The sequence below is a fragment of the Rhodnius prolixus genome, unplaced genomic scaffold (genome assembly GCF_049639745.1).
Source record: "Rhodnius prolixus isolate KJV_2025 unplaced genomic scaffold, Rpr scaffold_6, whole genome shotgun sequence".
Taxonomy (NCBI): domain Eukaryota; kingdom Metazoa; phylum Arthropoda; class Insecta; order Hemiptera; family Reduviidae; genus Rhodnius; species Rhodnius prolixus.
This window is the reverse complement of record NW_027411634.1, coordinates 120933-136713: the sequence shown is the minus strand read 5'-3', so window position 1 is coordinate 136713 and position 15781 is coordinate 120933. Positions and strand designations below refer to the sequence as shown.

The window sequence follows — 15781 nt, the reverse complement described above, 5'->3', positions numbered from 1 at the left end:
GAAGTAGATTTTGTATGATATTGATGGAAAAGACGGGAAAATTCAAATTTGCTTAGATGTTGGTCAGAAGGTGTATATTCGCTATTTACTGACGTTAATATGGGCGGATTGCCATTGAATGCAAACTGGTTTACGACCATTATTCAATAAATATGTAGCTGAAGAGATGATTGGTCGTTCAATTCTAATATCTATCCAAGCAACAATAAACGAATCGGATGCAAGGGAAAATACCCTAAATACCCAATACAGCTATCAGAGACCAGAGAGATCTTAAATCTGATCTTCTAACTATGCCTCTAAGCCCAAGATCTATAGGGGTAGTCTCTTCTGCTTCACAGACTCTATAAAAAGAGATCTGCTATGAACTCCATTTTGTAGAGATGTCTGGTGAAACGACAATGCTCAGCAACCAGGAATCAGAGGACTAAGTACTTACTCGTAAAACAGCATTTTTAAACGACCATCCAAAGTTACGCAACAACAAGGTGTAGAAATCAACTTGCAGTTTGAGGACCTCTACTACGAGGGATAACTACTACTCGTAGTTACAGTAAATACATTTTTAAGGTTTCAACTCGTATAACTTCACTTCATCAGGATGGTGAAATATCTTTGGTCTTCAAAATAAAATAAAAAAAGAAGAGATTTTAACGTTGGTGGCAGTTGTATTCTGCTTTAATTTTTTATTTTGCCTCAATCTGCCTCCCTAACAACGTCCATAGGTAGTGGGCTTATCCATCACCAAATTCTCAAATAGTTTAAATATAGTTGGTTCTGTGCTTATAGATCACTAAATTGAAGCACCTTATAGATTGCAGATTAAAAGGGCGGTTCCACCGAAAAGGGGAAGGAACGCAGACAATCCAAAATGGTTCCCATTAATCCCCGCCCACCCCTCATCTCATCAGAGATACCGGGGCTTTAAAACAACAAATTCGGCTAAAGTTTGCCAGACGCCAATACAATAAACTAATAGAGTAATAACAGGACACTAGGGAGCATGGCGACTCAATCGCCACAACGCACTGGAATAAACCTAGAGAGTTCTGGTAAAGATTACCGGATGCTACAATCTCTGGTAGGGAGACATTTGACCTTCCGAAGACGAGAAGTCTAGTTTTAGAATAAACGGGTCACACCCTCTACGAAGTGCCGCACAGTCTCATTGGACTCATCACAGCCAGGGCAAATTGACAGCGACTGGGTAAGGCCGGATTTGAAAAGATGGTATGCTAAATTCGCATGTCCACTCAACACATTGAAGCACCTTACAACGAGTGAAACCTTATTATACAGCATCCACTGTACCTTCTGTATCCACTGTAATTGTCCCGATCGATTAGAATACAATTGAAAAAAACGGAACATTGCTACTCCACATTCCACTTGTAGAAAATCTCATAACAAGAAGAATGTACAGGAATTCACAAAGAATAACGTAAGCAATTAACATCTTATCAGCGTCTGAAGTGTGATCAGAATCAATTCAACAATTGCAGTTCTTTTTTTTCCAGACTTTTTTTTTCAAACTTGTAGATTAGACAGAAACCACTCCTGTTAAAACGTAGGGATCAAAAAAAAAGAAAAGGGGAAAAAATGGAATTAGTTTAAAAGCCACCGAATTTGGTGCCACTATACACATTTTGGAATTTCACTTTCGACATCCTGTAACTGGACAGTCTTCAAACATGAGGTGGTGTCTTTTGTTGTTAGCTGCACTGCTAATTAATGGACAGGTAAATCAAATACTTAAAATTTTTGATCTCAGGGTGTTGGATAGATTCAGAGGTTCCCAATCTTTTTCGGTTTGCGGTTCCCTAAATAATCGTTTTTTTTCCCCCCGCGGCGCCCTTAATACATAAGATTTTTTTCTAAATTTTTGACTTTCTTTGAAAAAATTCGAAAACTTTCCTTTTCAAAAGCGATTACCCATTTAACAGTGAAAAATTACGAACAGATACTTACTATTTTCCTCGGGATAATATAAAATATCTAATTCCAACTGTTTCGGTAATATCCATATCGAGACGGGACAACCACCACGTGGTTAGTTGGAAAATAAATTAAACACGAATTTTAAATTCACAAACAATTTATTGAACGTCCATTGATGATTAACATTATTAAAATTATTAATGGGATGGGTGGGCTTGATGTTCACTACACCAGCTTCCCAGATCTCGGAATAAAATTGGATATGGCTACCCTCATTTCTTGTTCGCCGTTAATTTTCGAGCGACATTTACTTTTTATTACCGCGACCGCCAACAAAACCCAGCTTCGCACAAATAGGATGCTGCAAATGGAATTAATATACGTAGAGCTTTACCACTAAGCTGTGGATATTCCTTGTTTACTGTTATCCAAAAATCAGTAAGTTCCATGCTACCAAATTTGCCGAATTGTTTAATTGACGGTACCGTGGCGCTCCGAGGCTAGATGGACAGTTGAGGTGAGACCAGTGATTAGTCTAGTAAGTGGGCGATCTTAAGTTCGAATCCCGCTAGTAGAATAGAAAAACAGGATGGGACCTATAACCCCACGGCACCGCAGCCTCCCCATGTGCCTGCCCCTTTTTTTGGGATCTAGTAGACGAAACCTCCCCTACTAAAGAGGTTAAGAACTTTCCCTACTAGTTCTTTTTCTGCGCGCTACCATCTCCTTTTGTCTCAAAGTTCCAAAGATATCGTACGCGTAATCGAACAACAAGTGAGAGACCGTTTCCTCCACTTCCTGCACAACGGTTCCCCGAGCTAATATAGCCCCCGCACCTTGTACAGCTATTTCCTGAACCTACCAATGGCCCTGTGAATATTCCTCAGCAATATGATTTCTATACACCAAGCCCAGTGTTCTGTTCGGTTCTTTATTTACCGTAGCCAAGGCAAGCAATACTCTTAGGCTGGAAACATAGTGGAGCGGCGAGCAAAGCGGCGAAAACAAACACTCTCTATAGATAGCGTTGCTCTATTTTCGCTTTGCCCTCCACTATGCGCGGTCCCATATGTTAACTTGTGTTTGTTTTCGCCGATTTGCTCTTCGCTATCATCGCCGCTCTACGTATATTAATTCCATTTGCAGCATCCTATTTGTGCGAAGCTGGGTTTTGTCGGCGGTCGCGGTAATAAAAAGTAAATATCGCTCGAAAATTAACGTTGAACAAGAAATGAGGGTAGCCATATCCAATTTTATTCCGAGATCTGGGAAGCTGTATAGTGAACATCAAGCCCAGCCATCCCATTAATAATTTTAATAATGTTAATCATCAATAAATGGTTTGTGCGTGTTTAATTTATTTTTCAACTAACCACGTGGTGGTTGTCCCGTCTCGATATGTTGAAATTAGTTATTTTATATTATCCCAAGGAAAATCTGTTCGTAATTTTTCACTGTTAAATGGGAAATCGCTTTTGAAAAGGAAAGTTTTCTAATTTTTTCAAAGAAAGTCAAAAATTTAGAAAAAAATCGCTTTGCTCGCAGCTCCACTATGTTTCCAGCCTTACTGTGTTTGACTCCTCCAGGTCACATCGCCCAGTTCTTTTCATGCTCTCTCTCTCCAGATCCAGTCTCTGCGGAAATCGAAATCCCGCTAGTAACTACTTTTTAATTTGTTAAGAAAAATGTTAGTAGAAATGTTCTTGTTCCATTTCCTGACTGTGACACCTAAGTTGGTTGTTGTATGTTAAAAGCTTTCTCTTTCGCAAACAGTTTCTCTGGAAAATGTTCTAAGTAAAATTGCTGGAAAAAGCACCCAAAATGATGAAATTATCTGCTAAGTTATCTTACATCATTCTAAAAGCAAGAATTCCTTTTTTAATCCTGGTTTATTCTTACTTTTCAGGTGAACAGTCTTCCAGCTGCACAGAAGGAATACCAACTTGAAGAATGGTTTAACCAAATGTCAGAAGAATTTAACAGCGAAATAACTGAACTAGAAGCTGATGAAGAACCACTGATAGAAGAACCAATAGCTGATGGTCTGGAGAAATCATTTGCTTTTGCTCTGTTCGAACTTGAAAGCCAGCAAAACGAGATCGGCCAACAATGCTACCAACAAGGTCTACAAGAATTGCTCATATTGAAAAAAGCCAGTCTTAAACAAATTCTAAAATGTTCTCGTTTGAAAGAAGGTGTAAAAGATATTGGGAAAATGGTTAGTAAAACGTTATCGTTATGTGGGGAAATTGGTGGAAATGTGAAAAACCTTCTTTCCGGTTTGTTCAAATGTCCAGCTAGCAATAAATTGAAAACTGCATGGTGCGTCGTTCGATATTTTTGGACAAACGCTAGTAACATCAAATCTCTTATACCGTCATTCAAAGAATATGGTTTAGACATCGGACAACTGGCTAAGGAAGTAAAGGAAATCTACCAACAGTGTGCAAACCCGGAACAAGTTAACGTGGACAACCGGCTGGCTCTCCTTTTGGATCAAAGCGAGCTTTGCGCTCTGAATTAATGTGACTGTAAACTTTCTAATCATGTAAACATAACAAATAAATTATTACCAATTTTGTACGTATTAAGTTAGAATTCTTTCTTTTTATTCGTAAAATAATTATTACATATATACAAGGAATGGATTAGCCGAGAGGTTACAGCAGTGCTTCCCAACCTTTTTCTGGTCCAAGGCACATTAGTCAAGATACCAAACAGTAAACGGCACACTGGGAACTGAAATGCTCCCATTTCATTTTAAAAGGACGTATTATGCTCAACTAGTGCTGTAATAACAACACTATTACAATCCTACAAAAATACCAAGTTTTCGTGGCAGGCTGTAACATTAATAACAAACCCAATCATTCACCGTTCTCAATGACAGTAGCAATAAATCTTATGTCAAAAGGAATTCTTTACTTTAACGCCAACATTGATGCCAAGAATTGCCTATAATTCATGTAAATCAGTAACTGCAAAGTAAGTGATTAAAAGCCACTCTAAATGAGATTAAAGTTACCAAAAACTAAACAGTTCAATGAAGAAGAACGAAGAAAGCTATGCGACATATTTTACTAATTCTCCATCTTGAATCCTCTTGAAGCAAGTTAACACCAGGTCTTCCAGTGGTCAAGTTAGATAATGACTAAACTGCAGTGCTTTAATTTTTATTATATTTGACTAGCCCATTTTTGGGTTAATATTTGTGTTACGTTGTTATATTTATATTTATCAGAGCAATTGGAAATTAGGGATAGCACTTAATGTGTGTTAATGAAATATAGTTTTGTTATTAACTGGGAAAGCTAACTTTTAATGTGTATATTTTAATAAATTGCGTGACATTTGTACTAATGCATTGTGGGTAAGTACAGAGACAGGAATCAGTGAACGAGTTGTTGGAATCGATTCCCAACCCTGGAACTGATTCAAATCCAACGACTCCAAAGGTGGACTCGTTCTGCCCATCCACTATTGAAATTGTGTAAACAGAACTGATGAAGTGAAGTTTGTTTTGTGTAAACAAACTAATGATATTTCCGCATCATTTTGTGTTTTATTTCATTTGAGGAATATGAGGCTATACTATTTTAACTTATAATTAATTTTAATGCAACGCCATTATAATTTTATTATTTTTTAAAACGGCACACTTCTACCACATGTTTAGGTTAGGAAGCACTGCGGTTAGAGAATACTGAATTCCAACACGGAGATCATAGGTTCGAATCTAGCTGCTGGCCTCTTAGATTTTTTTTCTCTTCCTAGAAACTTCTTACAGCTCACTGTCCGGTTGTGTGTAATGAGAGAACACTGTCCGGGGGCGGGCAGTGCACTGAAAAAACCTCAGATGTTGAATAGGCCTTAGAAAAATAAATTAATAATTATTACTAGTCAGCCATTTTCTATCCGCCTCTACGACTGGAATTGTGACTCTTTTTTCCCCCCCCGGATCACGACTTACTAGTGGAAACTGCGCAAGCGCAGAATGCTGAAGGAGTGCCAACCTATTTTTTTTTTTTTATAATCCTTGAACCTGATTCGTTTATTCCTTGAGCACTTTTATTCCAATAGAATTGTTTTAATAAATCTGCACTTTTATTCTTAAATGTAGGGTAGTAGATAGGGTTGGGGCATAAAAGGGCATTTAGGCCAATTTAAGAGAATGCTTTATTTATTTATTTATTTATTTACCCCATGTTGCTCACATGAAATGTCACAATGAATCTAAAATTAAATCACTGTGTATTGATTTTTCAGAGTGACGAAACATCTTAATATTAACTTAAACCTAGATTAGTGCAAAGCAAGAATCAAGTTACTAACTTTTTATTTACGGTAATATATAAAAATAAAGAAATTTTAATTCTAGAATCAAGTTACTAACTTTTAGTAAGTACTTTTTATTTACGGTAATATATAAAAATAAAGAAATTTTAATTCTAGAATCAAGTTACTAACTTTTAGTAAGTACTTTTTATTTACGGTAATATATAAAAATAAAGAAATTTTAATTCTAGAATAAAGTTACTAACAGCTAATATTCATTTATTTACAATTTAATTTTTTATTTACATCAAAGCCTGGATCTGCTTTGCTTCACGATAATAACCCACAATTTGATTCAATGTTTACAGTGCTTATAAATCTCATGTAGCTCCTTAATCAATTTTTTGATAACCGAAGCGTTGCGTTTTAATTTGGGCACTAGTTTTTTGATCCTATTAACTGTACTGATAACATTTTTTGTCACGCATATCGCTTTCTGCACTTTATTACCTTTTACACATTTTGCCCATCCTTGGGCAATGCTATTCATTTGTTTGGTCAGATCCACAGCGACGTGGAAAGTTTTACTAAGTAATTGGCTCTTCTTTTTCAAACCTTCGCGCAAACGTTTACATTTCAAGAAATTATGTTCTTTAGGTTTTTTGTGTTTCTTCAACGCCAGTAATTCTTGCAAACCTTGTTGATAACATTCTTGGCTAATCGGTGGTTGTTCTGATTGATACTCCAGCAATGCAATTGTGATTAAACTTTCGATTTCCTGATAATCATAATAATCATATTCTGCTAGAGATTCAATTGATTCTAATTCAGTGATTTCATTGAATGATTCCTCTTCTAAGTCAACATAGTTCAACGTGGCAGCAGGTAAACTGTTCACCTAAAAAATGAAAGTATATTTGTAAATCATTTTGGGGAAAATCTGAAGTTTTTTAATAATATTGCCTACGATGATGAGCTAGCCACTTTGTGAGAGGATTTCGGCGCGCCCCCCCCCCCACTTGAGTTAAGCCCAGTCCCTAACTAAGGATTCAGGATTGGCAAGGAATCGGTCAAATAAAAAAAACAACTCATCTTCTTGGCCAACGTTTCGACAAACATGGTCTTCTTCATTGCCTGGATATTACAAATACAAAAATACAAACAATTTAGAGAATCAGCAACATAGAAAATCAGTAATATAAATAAAAAAAATAAAATAAAATACAATAATTTTTGATATAATTATTGAAACTTACGTGGCTCTGCGGGTTGGTTGAGTTACAGAAACTAAGAGCCAGAACTGGAGAACAGGTAAATACGAGGGTCGTTTGAAAAGTCCGTGCAAAGTCAGAGAGATAGCACCACTGGCACGTATCGAGGTTATGTTTAGTTAGTAGCATCTCTTGGAAGAACACACACCAAGTTTCAGCCAGATCGCTCCATTTCTTTGTGTTTGGCATTCGTTTGAATCGAGGAAGTCGAGTGATTTTCAAAAAATGGACGAAAAAGAATTTCGTGTGTTGATTAAACACTACTTTATGAAAGGCAAAACGCCTCAGGAGACTAAAGAGAAGCTTGATAAACATTATGGTGACTCTGCACCTTCGATTAGAACAGTTTATAAGTGGTTTCAAAATTTTCAGAGTGGCCATATGTGGCACAAGTGACGCTGAACGTTCTGGACGCCCTGTTGAGGTTACTACTCCAGAAATCATTGATAAAATCCATGATATGGTGATGGATGAGAGAAGAGTGAAGGTACGTGAGATTGCTAGTGCTGTGGGCATCTCGAATGAACGGGGTACATAATATTTTGCATCAACATTTGGACATGACAAAGCTATCCGCAAGATGGGTGCCGCGATTGCTCACGCTTGACCAAAAACGAAATCGTGTGAAGTGTTGCAAGGACAATTTGCAGCTGTTCCAGAAGAATCCGCAGGACTTTAAGCGTCGTTTCGTCATTGTGGATGAAACATGGATACATCACTACACTCCTGAGACCAAAGAACAATCTAAACAATGGGTTACCAAAGGGGGAATCTGCGCCAAAAAAGGCGAAGACCGTTCCTTCGGCCGGAAAGATTATGGCGACTGTCTTTTGGGATTCGCAAGGAATAATCCTCATCGACTATCTGGAAAAGGGTAAAACTATTACAGGTGCATATTATTCACCGTTATTTGACCGTTTGAAAACCGAGCTGCAAGAAAAACGCCCACGATTGGCCCACAAAAAAGTCCTTTTCCATCACGACAAAGCACCAGCTCACACCTCAGCAGATGTGGTCGCAAAATTAATGGAAATAGTGTTCCAACTCGTTTCACATCCCCCCTATTCTCCAGACTTGGCTCCCCTCGGACTACTATTTGTTCCCCAATATGAAGAAATGGCTGGCGAGAAAAAAATTTTATTCAAACAAGGAGGTGATTGCAGAAACGAATGGCTATTTTTCAGACTTGGACAAATCCTATTATTCGGAAGGGATCAACAAACTAGAGCAGCGTTGGACGAAGTGTATAAGCCTAAAAGGAGACTATGTTGAAAAATAAAAAAGGTTTACCCCAAAAAATTAAGTAGTTTTTATTTTTGCACGGACTTTTCAAACGACCCTCGTATATACAGATATAGCGGGACTTACACGGGAATTTTGTTAATGACAATGGGACAGATACAATAGACTCATTACAATGTTCAATTTTGAGAAAATAAAATAGATATTGGGAAATTTCTTTGAATACAAAATAAAAAGCCGGTAAAACCAAAAACCCTTATGAACTAAATAACATAAGAACCAAATGATTAGAAGTAAATTTAAAGAACACAGCAATAATTATGTACAAGAAGTTGGATATATTTTTATTTTTTAATAATAAAATTGTAGCAATTGGCTAAATTCGATGCGGTCTATTCTAAAGTTTACTGTGTTGTTTTGTTTCACTATGTGGCACATTTCTAGAAAATTACTGGTTCTTTTCCCCTATCCGAGGTACTGTCACATTCTGGAAATCAAAATTGTGTTTTTGTTTTCAATGTTGTGTCTAAGTAGCACGGTGGAATTGTCGTCTTCATTTCGTCTTACAATCATTTTGATGCTGGGTACAACGTTGCCTTAAGGCAGCGGTTCCCAATCTTTTTTCATTAGTGTACCACTTTACCTGATTGTTTCCTTAGTGTGTACCCCTAACATATATATATATATATATTATATAAATAAAAAAAATAAATAATCGTATCCTTGATTTTACGTATTGTAACTTTAAATTAACAGCAAAACAATCTGAATATAATGTGTCTTGTAAAGAACATATACATAAGATATGTTCCTATTAAGAAAATCATTTATGAATAGGTAAACATTTCAAACCAATAACTATTGCAGGGGTCATAAATTGAAAGAGCAAAGCGTTAATAAAGGAGAAGTAAATTATATGCGGGCCATGTCTAATATTAGGCAAAACTAAAGCAGCATTTTTTCGCAATTTTTATACCTTCCGCCATAATAACTTTTTATTTAGCGTACCCCTAAACAATCTTTCGCGTACTCCAGGTTGAGAACCGCTGCCTTAAGGTAATAATTTTATCTTAAGATGCTGGACTTGTCTCTGGCCTACATTAACAACTGTCAAGAGTCTTGGCAATTTATTTTGTAAATGATATTTGATAGTTTGTCTGTTGGAATTTTGCTCTTTGTTTTGGTGAAAAATTGTTTATTCGTGATTTCCATGCGGGGATTATGTTATAGCTGTGAAGTAGTTTGTTAATTATGTTATAGCTGTGAAGTAGTTTGTTAATTATGTTATAGCTGTGAAGTAGTTTGTTAATTATGTTATAGCTGTGAAGTAGTTTGTTAATAATTATGAAAAAGAAAAGTCCTCTCATTAAAGAACTTATTAATAATAGCTACAGGAAAAATTTTTCTGTGTTTGCTAAAAATGTGGAAATTGAAAAATTTATAACTAGAACTTTTGAGAAGTAAATTTAATAATAATGTAAACTTTTAGAAAACATAATAAACTTGCAAAGGTTTTATTTAAAAAAAAAAAAAAATGAAAGGTAAATTATAAAATAATAATCTTTCACCTGTGCATTAATTAACAGCAGTACACCTACAGCATAAAATGCTAGCATGTCTAAAGAAAGAGATAGACTGGAGATACAGGAATATTGTGACTACACTCTGGAGATAATAAAACTTGTGGTTTACTTTATATAGGTCTCAGAACAAGAACGTTGTATGTTATCACCAAAGGACACTAATTGGAACATGTACATGTATATTAATTATTTTATTTACAATTTTTCATTTTTACTGACACAATTTAAATTAATTGAAATTAGATTAATTTTATTTCTTGCACTTAAGATACCAATTATCTTTTGATTATTTCAAAGAAGTGCTCAAGGAAGTATTGTTTTTTTTTTTTTAATAATACGTCTTACCAAATTAGTCTGTGAAAAACAGAAGAAGCCATGTTTCACAATAATTGCGGTCAGAGCAATAAATATGAGAAATTCAGGATATAATTCTATAATTCTCAATTTGTACGATCCTGGGTACTGTTAACAGAGTTCAGCACCTGGACTGTTCCAGGAAGTATCTTTAAAATTATGAATCAAGTGAATTAATTTTTTAAGAATTGCATTACTTGTGTAGGCAAATTTTGGAAATAAGGATCAAGAGTATCATTTTAAAGAGTTTATAGACTTGTGTTATCACTGTAATTGAAATCTAACATGCTGTAGGGGAGAAAACTAAATATATCAAAATTACAAATAGAGAGGATGCCTTCTGACGGTATAGGCCAGAGGTCGCCAAAGTGGTCTATTTAACAAAAGTAGGGGTCGTTCTGAGCCAGGAGGTCTAATTTATAATTACTTACTATTTAATAAATATTAAGGTATTTAAATTTCAACATTAAGATATTTTTCTAATAAAACTATTGTTACACAATGTAAACCAGCTATTAGTTCCTACCAGATCAATTCAAGGCTGGTTTGGGACTGTCTGGGTACCCTGAAGGAAATCAGTGACCACAATAAGGTCTTTCTGGTTTGGGTACCTGGTCATTCAGGACATATAAGGAAACGAAGTGGCCGATTTATTGGCCCGGGAAGGCTCTGCGGGACATTTCGTTGGCCCAGAGCCCTATTTTGAAGTCTCCCAAGTGTCTTAAGACTGCGGCCATTAAACTATGGGTGTAGAATAGGTCTCAGGAGTGGTGGCTTGCCACCACAGGGCAGAGATAGGCGAAGGAGTTCATTAAGGGCTATTCGCCAAAGCTGACTGCAGATTTAATCCGTCAAGGCCGTGGGGGCTATAAAGGATAATTATAGGCCTATTAACTGGGCCACTGCAGGCTCAGAAAACACATGCATCGCATGGGCCTGGCAGATGATAGCCTTTTGTAGGTTCTGTCAGGAGGAGGAGGAGAAGGAAACGGCACTGCACGTGTTGTGTCAGTGCGAGGGGCTCGTGTGGCTAAAGATGTGTTACTTCTCAGGGAAGGAAAAGCCAAGGCCCAGAGTCGCTCTTCAAGGCCTAAAGACGGGGAGCCACAATAGATCCAAAGGGGGTCGCAGTGGCGTAGGCCTTAAGGCCACCGCCCTATTAGAATCTTATCTTATCTTACACAATGTAAAATTTCTTTAATAAATGTTTAAAATCATAAAATAAATGTACAAAACACAGAACCCTAATATGTTAGATAGTTTTATTTTAATTAACTGAAAATTACTTTTATGATGTGGGTCGATGGAGATTTCGAAAAATTATGTAGGGGGGGCCATGATCAAAAAAGTTTGGCGACCCCTGGTATTGACGAAACAGATGACTGACAAAGAAAGAAGTTGTACTAGGTGGAGTGTTCAAAGAGTGATGCTCTTTTGGGTTCCTGGACAGTTTCTAGTTCATTAGAGAGAAAGAGATCTATAGGCGAGTAAAATCTGTACTTTTCCTGGTTCTACCTGAGCCCTTTTATACGTCTTGCACTCCCATTGCCTGTATCGTATCAATTCTGCGGTATTTATTCTTATTTAAGAGTCTACGTGGATAGACCGTGTAATTTCCATAATTGAGCTCTTCTTTTTTAAGCTATTCACTTAAGCTTAAATAACTATTAGGGGTAAGGAAGAATTGAAATACTACAATACATTTTTTTTACCATAGTCGATATTTATTGATTTCCAGCACACAATCTGCTTTGTGCCAAAACTAGAGCTACTTGATCATTGACTTTAAGTTTTTGGGCATTTTTACAATACTTATAAATTTCACGAAGCTTTTTTACCATTTTCTTGATATCCAGTCCTTGCTCCTTGAATTTGGGCACAAGTGATTTTACCTTCTTCATGAAATTCCAAATATTTTTCATAACACATAAAGCCTTTTTCAATTTATTACCTTCTTCACATTTTGTCCACTCTTTTACAAAAGATTTTAGATCTGCACTCAGATCCACGGTAACGTCGAAAGATTCACCAAACAGTTTGCCCATATTTTTCAAACCTTCTTGTAAACGATCACATTTCATGAAATCGGAAAAACTGTTTTTCTTAAGTATCTGGAATTCTTGTAAACTTTGTTGGAAACATTCTAATCCAATCTTTGGTTGTTCTTCCTCTAGCTGAAGCAATGCAGTCGTGAATAAACTTTCAATTTCCAATTCGCCATCTTGTATCAGGGATTTTGCTGATTTTAATTCAACAAAATCATTGAAAAGCCCTTCGGTTATTTCGTTGAACAATTCATCAAAGCCAGGCTCAAACTGGTTAAACGAGGCGGTCGGTATACTGTTTACCTGAAAATGAAAAATAATTTGTACATTTTGTTAAAACTAAGTTTGTAATATATACAGTTTAAAATATTTCCTAACATTTTCTCAAATATTTCAGAGAGAACAGAAGTAAATGTTTAAAGTGCAATTTGTAACCTTTGACTTCCTTATTTTAAGACAATCTACTTAAAAATTGGACTACTGGTCCATCTAAAAAGAGTTTTCAATGAATTATTACAACTTGATAAACTAACTCGTGAACACGTTTTCTTGTAAAAACAAACGTAATTTCTCTCATACGAAGATAAAAGGAATCCTGGAAAATGATATACCGTTTGAAAGTACCACATTAGACAAGGAAACTTTTACTAAAAAGTGGCCAGCACCTAGGTCTGATAATGATCACATGAGGGCCTAATGAGTTTTCTTCAAAAATTTTCGATTACTTTTATTTTTCCCAGTATCCAGGAGGAAGATTGAGGCTGTTTGGAGAATAATTTTATGCTTCGAAATGGTATCAATTTTTAGAAAATTTATCTGTCTTTCTAACCTCTGTCATCAGAATCGAATTCAGACTACAACTTTCTGAGTAATAACATTTTTATTTCTAAAAAAGTAATGATTTTGGAAAAAAAAAAAAAATTAAAGTAACGTCACTCAAGAACAGTGGAAAATATGAAGTTGGCCAATAAGTCATTGAACTCCACTTAAGATGTACTACACTGAGTAAGCTAATGGACATTACTTACTTGTTCCCCTGTATATAATACTCCGAACTAGCGATTTCACCAAACTTCACAGAAACTATGCTTTCATTATTACATACCTTCAAAGCAAGCGTAAAGACTAGACAAGTTATTTAACATGTGGTGCTATTACTTTGAGGTTAGCTTGTAATCTCGTGACTAACTCTGCTCATCGTCCAAGCTTGTAACCCTCACATATTAATTACTTGGGTAAATTCGTAAGTTACACTGATTAGCCCATTTGAGAAAGTCTTTCTGTTTTTTTAATCCTACTGAAATTTACAACTGCATGTAGGGCAATCTTTTACCCGGATTTCTTAGGGATTTTTAAGAATTAGTAGGAAATGGCTTCCCCCTCACACAAAAATACAAGTAAGCATTTAGATATAGAACTTTAAGCACTATAAGGATGGTTAATATTTTAATTATATTGTTGCTAAGTAACAGTCGGACTTACAGGTTGAACCAAAGCGAGATATAAAGTTTCATCTACGTACAGGTTTTTATTTTTTTAAGTCATTTTGTAAAAACACTGAAATTTGTACAATTTAGTGAACAAAAAAATTCTCAACTTATAGATCTCAAAAAGATATATTTCTGGTAAAAGTTAAATTTTTAAAATTGCAATGGTAGTGTAGACTTCATTAAAATAAGTTGTTGGTTAAATTGCAAGCTTGGAAACAATAGAATGGCCCCCTAAATTGCTAAAATGGCACATAGTTTTTATTATATTCTATTACTGGGTAGCAGTAATCTATCTTTTAGCATTTTACTCCGCGATTTCCTCGAAATCGAGGAAAATTCCAAAAGATTTGTAAAACATTGAGCAAAGCTTTTCTTAAATAAAAGGTTAATTAAAAAAAAAAGAATATAATTTTTACCTGAACATTGATGAGCAGCAACACTCCAACGGCGTAAAGCAGTTGCATGTTTCTGGGCTCAGACTACTGAGTTTACAACGACTAGAGGGTGACCGTGATGGGTAACTTGTGGTTACCACAATTTTGGTTTGCTATATATAAGGCAAACCACAGAAACGTAGAATGTTATCATCAAATAACATCAATGCATTTTTTTCCTTCCTTTTTTATTATTTTCTTTTGTTTCATTAAATTATTTATTTATTGTCTATTTGTTGATATTAACATTTTAATTTAGATTACTGCTACGTTTTGCATAAGAGAGAGACCACTTATCTTTTATTATTGTTTCAAGTGTTTAAGAAACAATACCTGCATTTCAAAATCTGCATTTAAAAAAAAAAGCTGAAAACAGTTATGTTGTAACATTGAAAAAAAAAACAATAAATATTCTACCGGCACTTTCTCTGACTGGAATTTTCAAAGTGCCGTTGCATAAATTTTCTTGGAACACAGAATTTCCCAGAATATTTAAAAAAAAATCTTTTAATTGAAGTTTACAACTGCAACGATTGTTGCAACAAATCACAATGTAGTACATGATAAAGAAAATATATCAGGTTATACGAGTGGAGAAGGCACTCAGTAGTGTCTTGGACATATGTTAGTCTGCTCTCATGATGAGAGTAGATCGTGAAGGGCCATCTTCTCTACAATCTTCTTGGAGGAATGACCTGGTATTGCAGAAGAAGATAGTTGGTTTGATTAGAGGATTAAGATGAGCTGCTGTAGTGTCACTCCATTATCTTGGACATATGTTAGTCTGCTCTCATGATGAGAGTAGATCGCGAAGGACCATCTTCTCTTCAATCCTTCTTGGAGGATTTACCTGGTATTGCAGAAGAAGATAGTTGCTTCGATTAGAGGGTTAGGATGAGCTGAAGAGGAACGGAATTTTGAGAAAACTAGGTTTTTAGCAAGATATTTAGTGAAAGGATTGTTTTTGAGATCATTATGGATGGTGAGGTTAGGAAACATAAAACGGAGCGTTAAGTAGTTTTCGTAGTATTTTTTTTGACTGTAAAGTCTGATAAACATCTGATTATTTAACCCTAAATTGTAGTATAAGTACATAACAGTACAGTACATAACACTGAATTTGGGTTTATTTAAGGAATGGATAGCCAG

At 35.6% G+C, this 15781-nt stretch overlaps 2 protein-coding genes across 2 annotated transcripts; both read right to left on the bottom strand.

Annotated features, from left to right (window-relative positions):
- Positions 1-6088: 6088 nt before the first annotated feature.
- On the bottom strand, positions 6089-10449 carry LOC141461297 (uncharacterized). Its single transcript, XM_074142230.1, has 2 exons — positions 10295-10449; positions 6089-7111 (listed from the first exon to the last, which is right to left on the bottom strand). Exons 1-2 carry the CDS (start codon positions 10340-10342, stop codon positions 6569-6571), a joined length of 591 nt encoding a protein of 196 aa, XP_073998331.1. The 5' UTR covers positions 10343-10449; the 3' UTR covers positions 6089-6568.
- Positions 10450-12365: 1916 nt separating this feature from the next.
- Positions 12366-14768, bottom strand: LOC141461296 (uncharacterized). Its single transcript, XM_074142229.1, has 2 exons — positions 14615-14768; positions 12366-13011 (listed from the first exon to the last, which is right to left on the bottom strand). The coding sequence occupies exons 1-2, from the start codon at positions 14660-14662 to the stop codon at positions 12388-12390; spliced, it is 672 nt and encodes a 223-aa protein (XP_073998330.1). The 5' UTR covers positions 14663-14768; the 3' UTR covers positions 12366-12387.
- Between the last annotated feature and the right edge of the window lie 1013 nt (positions 14769-15781).